Source organism: Megalobrama amblycephala, linkage group LG14 (assembly GCF_018812025.1).
Source record: "Megalobrama amblycephala isolate DHTTF-2021 linkage group LG14, ASM1881202v1, whole genome shotgun sequence".
NCBI classification, from domain to species: Eukaryota; Metazoa; Chordata; class Actinopteri; order Cypriniformes; family Xenocyprididae; genus Megalobrama; species Megalobrama amblycephala.
This window is the reverse complement of record NC_063057.1, coordinates 30253607-30269982: the sequence shown is the minus strand read 5'-3', so window position 1 is coordinate 30269982 and position 16376 is coordinate 30253607. Positions and strand designations below refer to the sequence as shown.

At 42.7% G+C, this 16376-nt stretch overlaps 1 protein-coding gene across 1 annotated transcript; it reads left to right on the top strand.

The window, feature by feature from the left end:
* The first annotated feature begins 8309 nt into the window (after window positions 1–8309).
* Window positions 8310–15739, top strand: LOC125245124 (C-type lectin domain family 4 member K-like). Its single transcript, XM_048155595.1, has 5 exons — window positions 8310–8759; window positions 9710–10591; window positions 10813–10937; window positions 15128–15234; window positions 15350–15739. Exons 1-5 carry the CDS (start codon window positions 8603–8605, stop codon window positions 15486–15488), a joined length of 1410 nt encoding a protein of 469 aa, XP_048011552.1. The 5' UTR covers window positions 8310–8602; the 3' UTR covers window positions 15489–15739.
* Window positions 15740–16376: the final 637 nt, after the last annotated feature.

Here is a 16376-nt window from a genome sequence, read left to right as displayed (position 1 = left end):
TGAATCATTTGTAGAGGTTTGATTGTGCATGATGGCAGTCCAGCTAGAAGAGCATTGCAGTAATCAAGCCTAGAAATGACCAGAGCCTGGACGAGAAGTTGTGTTGCATGTTCTGTTAGAAAGGGCCTGATTTTCCTGATGTTGAATAATGCAAATCTGCATGACCTAGCTGTCTTAGTAATGTGGTCCTTGAAGGTCAGTTGGTCATCATGGATTACTCCAAGATTTCTGTCCGAATTTGATGGGGTAATTGAGAATGTACCTAGCTGGATGGTGAAGTCATGATTTAGAGTCGGATTGGCAGGGAAGACAAGAAGCTCAGTCTTAGCCAGGTTGAGCTGTAGATGATGTTCTTTCATCCATGCCGAGATGTCCGCCAGACAGCTTGAGATTCGAGCAGCTACTGTGGGATCGTCTGGATGGAATGAAAGGAAGAGTTGTGTGTCATCCGCATAGCAATGGTAGGAGAAACCATGTGCCTGAATGATGGGACCAAGTGATGTAGTGTAAATGGAGAAGAGGAGGGGTCCAAGCACTGAACCCTGAGGAACCCCTGTGATCAGTTGATGAGCTTTGGATACCTCCCCTCTCCAGGCAACCCTGAAAGACCTTCCTGTGAGATAGGATTCGAACCAGAGAAGTGGAGTACCTGTGATGCCCAGTGATGAGAGGGTGGACAGAAGGATCTGATGATTCACCGTGTCAAAGGCAGCAGATAGATCGAGCAGAATGAGAACTGATGATTTGGAATCAGCCTTTGCAATCCGCAAGGATTCAGTGACCAACAGCAGTGCAGTCTCAGTGGAGTGGCCACTCTTGAAACCAGATTGATTGACATCCAATTGGTTGCTCTGTGAGAGGAAAGATGACGCCTGGTTGAAAACAACTCGTTCAAGTGTTTTTGCTATGAATGGTAGGAGAGAAACAGGTCTGTAGCTGTCTACAAGTGATGTGTTTAATGTGGGTTTTTTAAGCAGTGGGGTTACCCGAGCCTGCTTGAATGTGTTAGGGAAAGTGCCAGTGTGGAGGGATGTGTTGATAATGTGTGTAAGTGCTGGTAAAAGTGTAGGAGCGATGGATTGTAGAAGGTGTGAGGGGATTGGATCTAGAGGGCAGGTGGTGGGATGACTGGAGAGGAGAAGTTTGGATACTTTTGTCTCAGTGAGGGGGGGAGAATGAAGAGAGGAGGTGTGTGGCTGTGTGTGAGGTTGGTCTGAGTTCCTGTGTGTGTGTGGAGCAGAGAACTGACTGCTGATTGTAGATGTTTTGTCAGTGAAAAAGTTAGCAAAGTTATCAGCAGTTAGAGATGAGGTGGGTGGAGGTGGAGGGGGACAGAGGAGAGAATTGAATGTTTTGAAAAGTGTGCGTGTGTTAGTGTTACAATAGGACCAGGCAGGAGACAGAAGATAGATAAAACATGTTTATTGAACACAAGCAGAGTATACGATGCAGACAGGTGAGTAGCAGATGCACTTTGGTGATGTACGAGTGATATGGAGAATGACACAGTCCTTTGTGGTTGCAGAGTGACAATGGAGAATGATACTTGCTGAATGGAGCTGATGACTTCAGACAACACTTCACGCCAAACTGGAATCGTGGGAAGGAGCTAGGAAACCCGGAGAACAGGTAAGTAGCAAGAGGAGTCCTTGAGGTAAGCATACAGGTAAGTCCTTAGATGACAATGTGACTGTGTGTGAGTGTGTCTTAAGTAGTGCTGGTGAAGTGCAGGTGACGGTGATCAATACTCAGGAGATGGAGTGCGTTGTGATTGGACGGTGCTGGAACCCCCCCCCACGGCCCGCTCCTGAGGGCCGCGGACCCCGACGTCGTGGCGGTCTACCTCTTCCACGAGGTGCAGGTCTGTTGGGATGTGTAGAGTGGAAGGTGTCCAGTAGATTGGGGTCTAGAATATCATTACGAGGAACCCAGGATCACTCCTCTGGGCCATAGCCTTCCCAGTCCACGAGGTACTCTAGTTGTCCGCCACGACGTCGGGAGTCAAGAATTTCTCGCACCTCATATGCTGCTCCATCCTCCAGGATTAATGGAAGGGGGGGTTCAGCTTCGTCCACGCCAGGCTCTGTGGAAAGAGGAACAGAAGGGTGGTGAGGCTTTAGGAGTGACACATGGAAAGTGGGATGAATGCGATACTCTGGTGGCAGCTGTAGGCGGTAGGTGACTGGGTTGACCTGCTCCGTGATGGTGAAGGGGCCAATGAATCTGGGACTCAGCTTCCGGCATGGTAGACGCATGCGGATGTCTCTGGTAGATAGCCATACCTTGTCTCCAGGTTGGTAAGCTGGGGCCTCAGAGCGTCGCAGATCCGCTGCCATCCTACGTCTACGGAGAGCCCGTTGTAGTTGATGGTGTGCTGAGTCCCAGACCCTCTCGCTCTCTCGGAACCAGTAATCCACGGCAGGAACATCGGAGGGTTCCCCGGACCAGGGGAACAGTGGGGGTTGGTAGCCGAGTACGCACTGAAAGGGTGTCAAGCCGGTGGTGGATTGTCGGAGGGAGTTTTGGGCGTACTCGGCCCAACCCAGGAACTGGTTCCAAGAGTCCTGATGGCCGTGGCAGAAGGTACGGAGGAAGCGCCCAACTTCTTGGATCTTGCGTTTCGTCTGCCTGTTCGTCTGTGGATGGTATCCCGAGGAGAGGCTTACGGTCACACCTAGGAGGGAGAAGAAGGCTTTCCAGACTCTTGAGATGAACTGAGGACCTCTGTCGGATACGATGTCTTCTGGGATACCGAAGTATCTGAAGATGGCGTTAAACATGATCTCTGCTGTATCCATGGCTGTTGGCAGACCTCGTAGAGGGATGAGACGGCAGGATTTCGAGAATCTGTCCACTACAACGAAGATGCATGTGAAGCCATCAGAGGCAGGTAGATCTGTCACGAAGTCCACTCCTAGGTGTGACCAGGGTCGGTTGGGAACGGGCAGAGGAAGAAGTTTGCCAGATGGTAAATGGCGTGGGCTTTTAGACATGGCGCACTCCTTGCATCCCTGCACGTACCTCCTGACGTCGTTGGCCATGTTGAGCCACCAGAAGCGCTCTTTTAGCAGCGAGAGGGTTTCATTGACCCCCGGGTGGCCAGTGCCAAGTGAGGAGTGTGCAGAGTGGATCAGTGGGGTGCGTCGTGCTCGGGTGATATATTGTAAGCCCTCGGGACAACCCGGCGGAGTGTTGGTGGAGGTATTGGAAGGAGGGAGAGTTTCTGGAGTCCAGGTTATGGGGCTTACGAACAGGTTCTCAGGCAGGATGGGTTCTGGTTCTTCACTGACCTCTTCAGGAGCATGGATTCAGGACAGAGCGTCAGCTCTGACGTTTTTCGGACCAGGACGGTAAGAGATGGTGAAATTGAACCGGGTAAAGAAGAGGGCCCAGCGGGCTTGTCTTGGGTTGAGTCTTTTGGCAGCTCGAAGGTATTCCAGGTTCTTGTGATCGGTCAGTACTATGAAGGGGTGCTGTGCTCCCTCTAACCAATGCCTCCACTCCTCTAGAGCCAGCTTGATGGCTAGGAGTTCCCGATTGCCGATGTCATAGTTTACCTCCGCCGGGTTGAGCTTACGGGAGAAGGCGGCGCATGGATGGGGGCGGCTCGGGTTCCCCTGCTGCTGCGACAAAACCGCTCCAACTCCGGTGGTCGAGGCGTCGACTTCCACGACGAATGGCTTGTCAGGATCCGGGTGCACCAGGAGTGGAGCGGTCGTGAAGGCTTGTTTGAGTGCTTCGAAAGCTTCAGTGGCAGCTGGGGTCCAGGACAGAGACTTGGGCTTATGGCGGAGAAGACTGGTGAGTGGACTGGTTATGGAGCTGTAGTTGTGAATGAACCGTCGATAGAAATTGGAGAATCCGAGGAAACGTTGAAGTTCTTTGATCGTGGTGGGTGTTGGCCAGTTTCTGATGGCTTCCACCTTCCCCTCGTCCATCCGGATCCCACTGTGGTCGATGTTGTAACCAAGGAACTCCACTGAGGGCTGGTGGAAGGTGCATTTCTCGGCCTTGAGATAGAGCTGAAAAGCCCTCGGGCGTTGCAGGACCTCCGCAACGTGGCGTTGGTGGTCGGCCATACTCCGGGAGTAAATCAGGATATCGTCGATGTAAACCAGCATGAACTTGTGGAGGAACTCCCGGAGCACCTCGTGGATGAAGTCCTGGAATACGGAGGGGGCGTTGGCCAGGCCGTACGGCATGACCAAGTACTCGTAGTGGCCAGTGGGCGTGACGAAGGCGGTCTTCCATTCGTCCCCCTCACGTATTCGGATCAAGTTGTAGGCGCTGCGGAGGTCTAACTTGGTGAACACAGTGGCTCCGCGGAGGTGTTCCAAGGCCGCAGGGACGAGAGGAAGGGGATAACGGAACTTGACGGTGATGGAGTTAAGAGCTCGGTAGTCAATGCATGGCCACAAGCCTCCGTCCTTCTTGGCCACGAAGAAGAAGCTAGATGCAGCAGGGGAATTAGATGGTCGGATGTATCCTTCAGCCAAAGCCTCCTCGATGTACTCCACCATGGCCTTCTCCTCCGGGATGGATAAGGGGTAAATTTTACCCCGTGGCACTGGCTCACCCGGAAGCAGGTCGATGGCGCAGTCCCATGGCCGGTATGGAGGCAGCTTGGAGGCTCTCTTGGGGCAGAATACGTCTCTGAAGGGGGCGTAACAGGTCGGAATGTCCACGGAACGCTTCTCAAGCGGGCTCTCGATGGACGTTGCACAGACTGGAAACGGACTGGAGCATGGAGACTTGGGAACAGGCAGATTGGAGAAACACTCAGAGAAGCAATGGTCGCCCCACTTCAGGACTTCCCCGGTGTTCCAAGAGAGGATGGGATCGTGAAGCTGCAACCACGGGCGCCCTAGAATCACGTCAGCGGTGGAACCCTCCAGAACCAGTAATTGGATGAATTCCTGATGCAAAACACCAACTTGAATGTGGATGGGTTTCGTAATCCAGTTGACAGATCTTCGACTTACAGGTTTTCCAGTTATGGCATGGATTTGGTAAGCTTTAGACGTAACCTGGGTCTTGATGTTGAGTTGCTGACAGAGGGCGCCGAAGATGAAGTTTCCCGCTGACTCAGAATCGATGAGGGCACATACTGGAAGAGAAATATCAGCGGCAGTAAGTGTGATCGTCGTGGTGAGTGGCTTTGAAGTTTGCAGAGTGGAGATAATGGCACTCACCATAGGACGTGCAGGACGAGTAGGACACGAGGAGAGTACATGTCCTGGTAAGCCGCAATAGAGGCAGAGATTCTGGGTCAGCCGTCTCTGTCTTTCTTCAGAACTCAACCGTGAAGATTCAACTTGCATGGGTTCAGGTACTGGTTCTGGAGTGCTGACGGATTCGGGGCGGCAGAGGATGGTGTTGGTGAAACTCTGACCCTGGTGCTCTTCGAGACACGACTGCATACGAGTGGCGAAGCGTATTGACAGCTGGATGAAACGTTCGAGCCCGATGGTATCCTCGTATGCAGCGAGATGCAACCGCACTTGAGGATCCAAACCCTGACGATATGACGTCAACAGTGCTTGCTCATTCCATCCGCTTCGGGCAGCCAGGGTTCTGAATTGCAAAGCATATTCGTTAACAGACAACTTTCCTTGTTTTAATCTGTAAAGTTTCTCACCAATGGATGAATCCCAGGATGGTTTTCCAAACACTTCTCTGAAGTGTTCAACGAAGCCAGCATAGGTCTGTGTTACGGGATGCTTCTGGGACCAGATAGAATCGGCCCAATGCAGCGCTTTGCCTGAAAGGTGAGAGATAACGTACGCTACCTTGGAGTGTTCGGTGGGAAATAAGTGCGGTTGCATCTCCAGGATCAGAGACACTTGCAGAAGAAAGCCGTTGCAATCCTCCGCCGCACCGGCGTAGGGCGCTGGTTGGGCCATGGGACTGACGTGCGCGAGAGAAGAAGGTGAAGTGACGGTGGATGTGGAAGTGGCGATGGGTGCTGGAACTGGTGGTGGGTTTGAGACCGGTGGTTGCACCGCAAATGTACGGCGAAAAGCATCAACCAGCTCCTGGAATGGATCGTGTTCACTCATGCTTGTATTCCGCTGTTAAGGTCTGGTCTTCTGTTACAATAGGACCAGGCAGGAGACAGAAGATAGATAAAAACAGGTTGTTTATTGAACACAAGCAGAGTATACGATGCAGACAGGTGAGTAGCAGATGCACTTTGGTGATGTACGAGTGATATGGAGAATGACACAGTCCTTTGTGGTTGCAGAGTGACAATGGAGAATGATACTTGCTGAACGGAGCTGATGACTTCAGACAACACTTCACGCCAAACTGGAATCGTGGGAAGGAGCTAGGAAACCCGGAGAACAGGTAAGTAGCAAGAGGAGTCCTTGAGGTAAGCATACAGGTAAGTCCTTAGATGCAAACGAGACCGGACAATGTGACTGTGTGTGAGTGTGTCTTAAGTAGTGCTGGTGAAGAGTGCGCTGATGAGGTGCAGGTGACGGTGATCAATACTCAGGAGATGGAGTGCGTTGTGATTGGACGGTGCTGGAACCTGGCGTGTCTGTTACAGTTAGAAGCGCTGTTGATTTTGTTGTGGAAATAGGAAGATTTAGCAGCATGAATTTCAGCAGAAAAGGATGAGAGCATGAGAGCAGGATGAGAGAGTCTGTTGCTTCCAAAGGGCAGTACTAAAAAAAAAGAAGGATATTTCAACAAAATAAGAACAATTTGGACATCTTCATCCTGTTTAAAAGTTTTCACCCCCGTCCTGCGTTACTAAATTGGTTTATTTTGCCTCTTTGTTGCCTTGCCTCAGATTACACGATTTCCAACACACACACACACAATTCAGGAAAGCATGGGTGAGCCTGATACGGTGAGAAGAAGGTCCTTGTTTAAAAAAACAAACCAAAAAATGTATGGGAGTGCATTCGTGTGCAGTATGCATTTCCAATCTCATCTTATCTTAAACCTGCTGAAATGTTCCTGTAAATATATTTCCTTTCCAAATGTGCATTTCCCCAGTAACCTGCCACAGTCAGTGCTTGTTCTAAATGTTGTAGAGGAATTTTTATTGCTTATCATTTATTCTCCTGATTTATGAATGGATGCATTGATACTTGTTTTCTCTCTGTCTTGTGTATCATTTAAAACAGCTTGTTCAGTGGAAAATTACTGCTAATGCTGTTCTCTTTAAAGAAACACCTCTGAAACTAACAAAGGAAGTGAAGCAATGGTGCAAATGTGTTTATCTTGACAGCTTGGACTTCAGTAGGGCGTCTGCTAAGATTTAGACCCCTCTGTTTTTTCAATGTTTATGAACCTAATATAGTAACGTGTTATGGTTGGTTTGGGGTAACAAGGAACAATAAGAGGGGTACATACGGTGGTGTGAATAAGTGTCTGCCCCCTTCCTGATTTTTTTATTTTTTTGTATGTTTGTCACACTTTAATGTTTCAGATATTCAAACCAATTTAAATATGAATCAAAGATAACACAAGTAAACACAGCATGCAGTTTTTAAATGAAGGTTTTTATTATGAAGGGAAAACAAAATCCAACCCCCCCATAACATAACATAACTAATTAATCACAATTAATAGCACCCAATATTAAAGTTGTTTTTTTATATATATATTTTTATATTGTAATTATTTCACATTTAATCTCCAAACTGATGTAGAAACAACATGAAGTCAGTATATTTTATCTAACAGGTAGGAAATATACAGAAATTGAATACATTTATCAAAGACTTCACAGACTTTACTGCATAAATTATAAATTAAATATAGATTAATCCTTATTAAAGCTACAAAAGTTTAGTCAAAAGCAGTGAGTGATTTCCTATTTGTCTTTTGTTCTTTGATTTACATTAATGACAGACATAACAGCAGGTTTATTAGGCTGCTGTCACTTTAAGACTGGCCGCACATGACAATGATCTTTATGGTCACTCAATACTTTATAACCGTGCTTGTATTTTAATGCATTGTTTTCAGGGCTTGCATTTTTATGGGCTGAAATTCAACATGGTTGCATATTTAAGCTGTGAATATTTCAAGTCAAAACATTCACACATTTTCATTGTTAAAAATTCAATGGAGTGCAGTGAAAGGGAGTGAATGACTGCTAATATTAAACAAACAAATCTGCTTCAGATATAAGAATGTAAATATGAAGTTTAATTGCTTATGTGACAGAATGGTGGACCGGTTACTGCATCAGCTCACAGCAGGCACATACTGTGCAGTAATTAGTGTGCGTTTTGTAGAGAAATGAAAACAGGTCGCACCTCAACTATTATTTGCACTCACACAAATGCTCCCAAATCTATTTTAAGATCGCAAACATGAAATTTAGGGAGCATATGCAACTAAAATGGTCGCAATTTCGAGCCTTGATGTAACTCGATTCACTTGAATATACATCACAAAAGGGAAGAAAAGACTTTCACAACTTCTGTTTCATGTCAAAGGGTGTGATGTAACGTGTTTTTGTTTTCACACATTGATCACAAGTTTGTTTGTCACTGGCTTTCCAAAGAAGACGAGTGCTGACTACATCTACAACAAACAAGGAACAAGATCATTTAATGTTTGACGGTTAAGAGCAGAAATGTCTTATAATATTTATGAAGAGATCAGGACTGAGTCTGAGGGAATGAACACAGACAGAATGGAGATGATAGTGGAAATCTATGAGAGTGTAGAATGTATGAGAGATCATGACTTCAGGACAGAGACAAACACACACCAACCACTTCAGCGTACAGGTAATCACATTCATTACTTTGATCAAATCATCAGAGTCTGCACATGTTCAGTCATCTAATGTCAGATTAGATGCCTAACTGTACAAGATCTGACACTGACGTTGTTTTTCCTGAGACCTGAAGCCTTTCAGTGTGAGGCATGATGCCTTTTCATCATATGACTGAGGTCTGAAGATGTCCTTAAATGTACACCGAACCCGAGGCCTTTATAATAATGTTCATGAGAATCTTTGTGTTGATGTAGAAACGGAAACCACAGGCTTTACTGCCTTTATGACACTGAATTTGTATCACTTATTGTACAAAAAGTCATTGAAAGCATCATTCTGTGCCTCATTATGTCAAAGTTCACAATCTTTACCCTAGCCTCCTTGAGCATTGCTCCTCACATGATTTGAGACTTTACACTGACTTCAGATCATTTACGTTCTCAGTGACATGTAATTGACTTGCACTTAAAGAAGCATCGCAGGTGATAGAAACAAACATTCAACAGAAGAACACAGATTGATTTCAAGCACAATTAAGTTACATTTTCTCATCAATTTTGATTTCACTGGATTAAGTAAAGTGACTTTTCTCTCATGTATAACTGTACTGTGCTAATTTGATTCCGGCTGCTACATCTAACCACAATACCACAATAGTGCCCTTTAGGAAGAGCTTTTCGTTATGCAAATATATTGGTTTTAACAGGAAGGGTGTCACATGCTCTTGTACTGTGACATACTTTGCCACTTATTGGCCTCAAATATTAAAAGTAGAGTCTCAAATAGCAGAGGACTACAGAGTAGAAACACATATAGCTTCCATCATGTGAACAAAAATGTCTCAGCCTGTTCATGGCAATATAAACACTCAACCAAGAGAAACCATACAGGTACACATACAACACAAACATACAATTAGGATACTGAGAAAACATTCATCTTGTTGTCTGTCATTTTCAGGAAGTGATTGTGTGAAGATCAGAAGCTCCAGAGCAGCTGCAGTGTGTTTGGTGCTGCTGTGTGTTCTTCTGCTGACTGCAGTCATAGTGCTGTGTGTCCACATCCATACAAAGAGCTCAAACTACACAGCAGAGACACACCAGCTACTAACTAACATCACCAACCTCACACAAGAGAGCGACCAGCTACTAACTAACATCACCAACCTCTCAGAAGAGAGAGATGGGCTGAAAATAAAGAACGAATACCTGACCGATGAGAGGGACCAGCTACTAACTAACATCACCAACCTCACAGAAGAGAGAGACCAGCTACTAACTAACATCACCAACCTCTCAGAAGAGAGAGACCAGCTACTAACTAACATCACCAACCTCTCAGAAGAGAGAGACCAGCTACTAACTAACATCACCAACCTCTCAGAAGAGAGAGACCAGCTACTAACTAACATCACCAACCTCTCAGAAGAGAGAGACCAGCTACTAACTAACATCACCAACCTCTCAGAAGAGAGAGATCAGCTACTAACTAACATCACCAACCTCTCAGAAGAGAGAGATGGGCTGAAAATAAAGAACGAATACCTGACCGATGAGAGCGACCAGCTACTAACTAACATCACCAACCTCTCAGAAGAGAGAGACCAGCTACTAACTAACATCACCAACCTCTCAGAAGAGAGAGACCAGCTACTAACCATGAATATCAACCCCTCAGAAGAGAGAGATGGGCTGAAAATAAAGAACAAAAATCTGACCAATGAGAGAGATCAGCTACTAAACAAGAACAAGGCCTTGACAAATCAAAGGAATGAATTAACTAAAGAAAGAGACCAGTTCAATCAGGAGAGAAATGAACTGTGGAAGATGCTCAATGAAATTGGTAATATTAAATTATTGTACAATTACTTGTAAAAGTGTTTACTTAAATATCTAAATGGGGTCATTCCATAAACACTTGCACTTTCTTTATATACATCTAGTTATATATACCAATATATATATACTTAACATATATATATTAAGTGCCACTATCATAAACTAATATCATAATTCAGTACAGGTGGAAAAAAGTACTAGTCAATGATCTGGTTGTGTTTACAGATGAATATATTTATCAATCCAGTCTTTACTTCATTTCCATTGAGAAGAAGAACTGGACTGAGAGCAGAAGATACTGTACAGAGAGAGGAGCAGATCTGATCATCATAAACAACAGAGAGGAACAAGTGAGTGAAAGATAGATTGGGCACCAAAGGTTGTGCTGCTCACAGTATGAATGTCTACTCACCAACACACGTTAAAGTCGCCCTATTATGGCATTTGAAAGGTTCCTATTTTTGTTTTGGGAGTCTCCAACAACAGGTTTAAAAGCATGCAAGGTCAAAAAACACTTTAATTGTCTTAAAATCTGCATTTATTGTTGCCTTGTTTGCTCAACAACTCCCAAACGATTCCCTCAATGATTCATTTTGCCAAACCCCTTGTTTGCACGATGCTAATCTGCGGTGATTGGTCAGACCTGCTGGTTAAAGATGCTACAGAGGGTGTTTTGTTTTATACATTTTTGCAATATTACTCGAAACTGTCTTTACTAACTGCAGGCATAAAAACGGGTCAGGGGTGAAAAAGGTGAGAAGGATATTACCCCTCTAGGGGGGTCCGGGGGCTGCTCCCCCCGAAGAAAAATTTTAATATTCCATATTTTAAAGCATCAATCTGATGCATTTTGAGATGCTTTTTTTTGCCAACCTGGGGAGAGATGGAGAAACTTAACTTCAGCCATGAGTCAAAAATGATTATGGCCTCCTTATTAAGTATTATGCAAGCCATTTCATGCCAGCCTGTCACTGGGTCTAACATTTACAGTATATTTGGGGGAAGAACCTAGCGCTTTGATTGGTCTAACTCTTCTTCTTTTGCTGTTGCTTGATTTGTGGACTGCGCGTGCACAGAGGCGTCACCAGGTTTTTGCGTAGTTTAGAGTGACAAATCGTACCAGCGTACTTTGAAGTCAAAATGCGTATCCGCTATGCAAATTGCGTACAGGTTGGCAGGTCTGCTTATTGATAGAACGGTGGACCACTTTACCTTCTGCCTTGTCAGTCCCCTCACCTCAAAATCTACCTCCTCAAAAACGGTAGCGTTAGCTAATAATTTTCCACCGGAGCTTTAGCTAGCTGGCTAACGTTGCTTTCTCTCCTGCTGTGTTCAATGACTACGTTTACATGGACAGCTGTCAGCAGTAATCTGATATTAATACGATTATCACAATACTCTGATTAACCCTTGTGCGGTCTTCGGGGTCTTTTTTACCCGCAAATGATGTTTGCTCAAATTAAAAAAAAATTTTGTATTTCTCAAATACTTTGTCCAAATGGCATGAGACTTTGTACGGTGGTTAACACTTTTAAGATCTACAAATAAAAAAAAAATTGGAGTGATATCTTGTTTTTATGTTAGTGTAAAAAATATTGTTACGTTCGTGGTCTTCGGGGTCTCTGGAGACCCCGGGCAACAGAATGTAATTTTGTAACAATATAATATATTTTTTAAAAACCAATGTAATTTTACTTTGTTTATTAATGTTTTTTCTCAACATTTGTGCAGTTTTTGGAGGATTCCTGATATCTTTTAAATTTATATAAATAAATTAAAAAAAAAAATTTTGAAATAGGTTTTTATGCATGAACAGCTTTTTATGTAAAATTCACTTTATAAAAGGCCCAGATTTCTAACTTTCATTCATGTGGATAACATGGATAATTTGACATGGTTTAGTGTAAAATTTTTGCCCATCTTTTGAAAAATGCGGTTTTAAAAGTAAAAAAACTAACATTTTTACCAGTAGATGGCTGCAGAGCTCCACTATTTGCTATGTGCTATTTGACTGACTGAAAGATGTCTTTTCACAAGTGTTTTTTCAGTTGGATTCATATCTAAATGTTATGAAATCACAATTATAACAATAAAAATTACTTTGTCAAAGTTTAGCATTTTTTGTGCAGGGCAAAATCAGTTTTTCAATAATAATTTTATAATAAAAGTAATAAAATAATAAAATAAATAATTTTTATTTTTGTGTGCGTGCGTGTGTGTGTGAGCATGTCCATTTTGTATTGGGGATGTTTTTTGCATTTTTGGAAGTGTGCCACTTCATTTCTGTCTATGTGTGTTGTGCGTTGTTTCTGATTTTGAGAATGGATTTTGTCCAGTTTCTAAGTGGGGTCTCTGTGGGTTACATTATTGATGATATTATTGAAAAAACTGATTTTTTTCAGTACAAAAAATGCTAAACTTTGACAAAAAGTAATTTTTATTGTTATAATTGTGATTTCATAACATTTAGATATGAATCCAACTGAAAAAAACTTGTAAAAAGATGTCTTTCAGTCATTCAAATAGCAAAAATATTTTTTTTCATTTATTTATATAAATTTAAAAGATATCACAAATCCTCCAAAAACTGTACAAATATTGAGTAAAAACATTAATAAACAGAGTAAAATTACATTGGTTTTTTAAAAATATATTATATTGTTACAAAATTGCATTTTGTTGCCGGGGTCTTCAGAGACCCCGAAGACCACGAGTGCGGTCCCCAAACGAAGACTGCACAAGGGTTAAGAAAGGACCACGTAAACAGCGATGTTTTATTACCTTAATCTGACTAAAGTCATACTCGAAGTAAACACAAATCGAATTAAGATAGGTGGAGTATTCCTATTTTAGTCGCATTATTGGAGTGTATTCTAGACATGTACACACCTTAATCATACTATTAACGTCATGTGGGAGTTTTCGCCACATTTTGCCACAGGACACATAATACACACATGGCAGTGGTCAACAGTTTTGATGGCAAACAAGAGAGCAAGCGTCAAGCAAGAAGCCACAAATCAAATTCCTCTCACCTCATCTCTCATCCAGTACCTCTGAGTTTGTCGCGGTGGCATGAATAAAAGTTGCCGAATTAAAGTACAGGAGGCCTGTTGCTGGAGAATTTGTATCCACCGTTGTCTATTTACAGAGCCCCAAACATGAGAGGGAAAATAAATAGTAGCCTAGGCTAAATAGTGCAAACGATTTACTAATTTGTTCCCTCAATTTATAAATCATGCACATCATATATAAATCTTGCGCACATTTAATTATTTTTTCTTGCATGTCATGTGCAGGGCTGCGTATCTATTTGCACGTATTGCATGTCAAATAATTAACTGCACTTGAAGCTTTCGTAAGATTAAAAATTAAACACCCAAAACAGTATATGGCACGAACTGTGTGGTGGTGATACGTGAAATTCTGTAGAGAACGTCGGGCGGCGTGACGTGGGGATGTAATGACGTTTGCCAATAATCGATCTATGTTCTGTAACATGTAAAATGGGAACATGAAAGGAATATTCTAAAAGCATATTATTGTCATATTCAGAATAAGGTCAGTAATTAGATTACTGCTGTCCATGTAAACGTAGTCAGTGACTCAATTCATCAAGCTGTAGCTAACGTTAGCTAAGTCTATGTCAGCAGAGCTCCTGGGTAACTTAACTTAGATATACCAGAAAATATTACAATTATTGAAACCATCACTCACCAAATTCAGTCAAATCGCAGAGGCCAGGCATGCTTTCAGCTTCTGATGGTGGTCTGCACTGGTGATGCAAGGCCCTTCGTGTTAATATTTCCATGCACTCGCGCTCCCTTCTGGCACACGCACCTGTTCGCAGTTCACTGAATCGCAGTTCACTGAATCGCAGATCACTGAATCTCGCGCTGTCTTCTGGTACGCGCACCTGTTCGCAGTTCTCTGAATATGAATAAACCGGTGGTAAACAAACACTCGTGTTCCAATACTCCTGCACGAGTTTTGGGAGGTGTTCCCTCAAAATGAGCTGTGAAGGAGGGGGGTTGTTGTTATGCATGCACTCATTTCAAAAACTCACTAACAGTCTTTGGTTTCTCAGTTGTCGAAAACATCCTCTGTAGCACCTTTAACATGGAGTACAGTATACAGCGCTTGCATCACTTACATTATATTATATTAATGATGGTGCTCCGCTCTGTTCTAAAAATAAAGACTCAGAGAGGAAATAAGTTGTTTTGTGTTCATGTTAGCGAGCCTAGCCCACAGTTCATTGATAAACACACAAACAGTCATGGTATATGTGTTAGCCCAACACAGAAACGTATTGATAAAGCACTGCAGTTGTACACCAACATATTGCTCTATTCTTTATCATAACTCCAAGTATAATAACAACAAAAAACATTTGACACATTTCTAGACAGTTGCGAGCGACACTTATTGCTGTTAGCTGGAGATCTGCAAGCTGCGTGGAGCGTACACAACTTTGACAGGATTTTCAGTTTTAGGTGAACAAACCCTTTAAATGTGACTTCCTGCTTCATTCTACCAGGAGTTTGTTAAAAAGATATCTGGTGACGCTAAAGTCTGGATTGGTCTGACTGACAGTGATGAGGAGGGCAGATGGAAATGGGTTGATGGCACCAACATGACCTCTGGGTGAGAAATCACTGAATTAAACTGATTATTCTCTAATAAATGATCATATCTCACAGTCAGTATCATATCACACAGGAAGCAGCACTGAACATCTAATGCTGATCTGTTCTTTCAGGTTCTGGAATTCTGGAGACCCAAGTGGATTTAAAAAAGAGAACTGTGCTTTGTTATATTCATCAGCGTGGCAAGATTATCCCTGTAATGATGCTTTTAAATGTATCTGTGAGAAAAATAATTTTAAAATTAGCAATTAAATTAAATATATTTTAATTATACTCATAACTACTACAGTATGTGAAATGTGTTGTAACTGAGTCAAGTTTCTTAATATTCTCATCATCATAGCTGTAAATAATGGCAGTTACTACTTGAATGGAGGGCCAAACCTACAAAAACAATAAATAAATACATAAATAAATATACAGTTGCAAGAAAAAGTATGTGAACCACTTGCAGAATCTGTGAAAATGAGAATAATTTTAACAAAATACGAGAGATCATACAAAATGCATGTTATTTTTTGTTTAGTACTGTCCTGAGTAAGATATTTTACATAAAAGATGTTTGCATTTAGTTCACAAGACAAAAAAGTAGCTAAATTTATTAAAATAACAACATTCATAAGTATGTGATTCTTAATACTGTGTGTGGTTATCTGGATGATCTTTGACTGTTTTTTTGTTTTGTGATGGTTGTTCATGAGTCTCTTGTTTGTTCTGAGCAGTTAAACTGAGCTCTGTTCTTCAGAAAAATCCTCCAGATTCTTCAGTTTGCAAGCATTTTTGCATATTTGAACCCTTTCCAGCAGTGACTGAAAAAAACTATTAAACTATTACACTATTTTGAAAAATCATATTCCAAAATATGGGATAAATAATACAAATAATATTTGCAACATTTATTATTGAATTTAATATTTTCATTTTCACGAGCTGTTTATACTGTACGAAATTACAACTTTTGTCCAATGACATTTTAACCCTCGTATAGAGCTTGGCAAACTACGTCACTGCACGTTGCATTCTGGGTAGTCGCCGCCATGTTTTAGGTCACGCTCAGGAGCGTATGACGACAATAAATAACTCACCAGATGAAAAAACGACTGTATTTACGTTATTTTTTTAAAGAGCTGCTTGTACTTG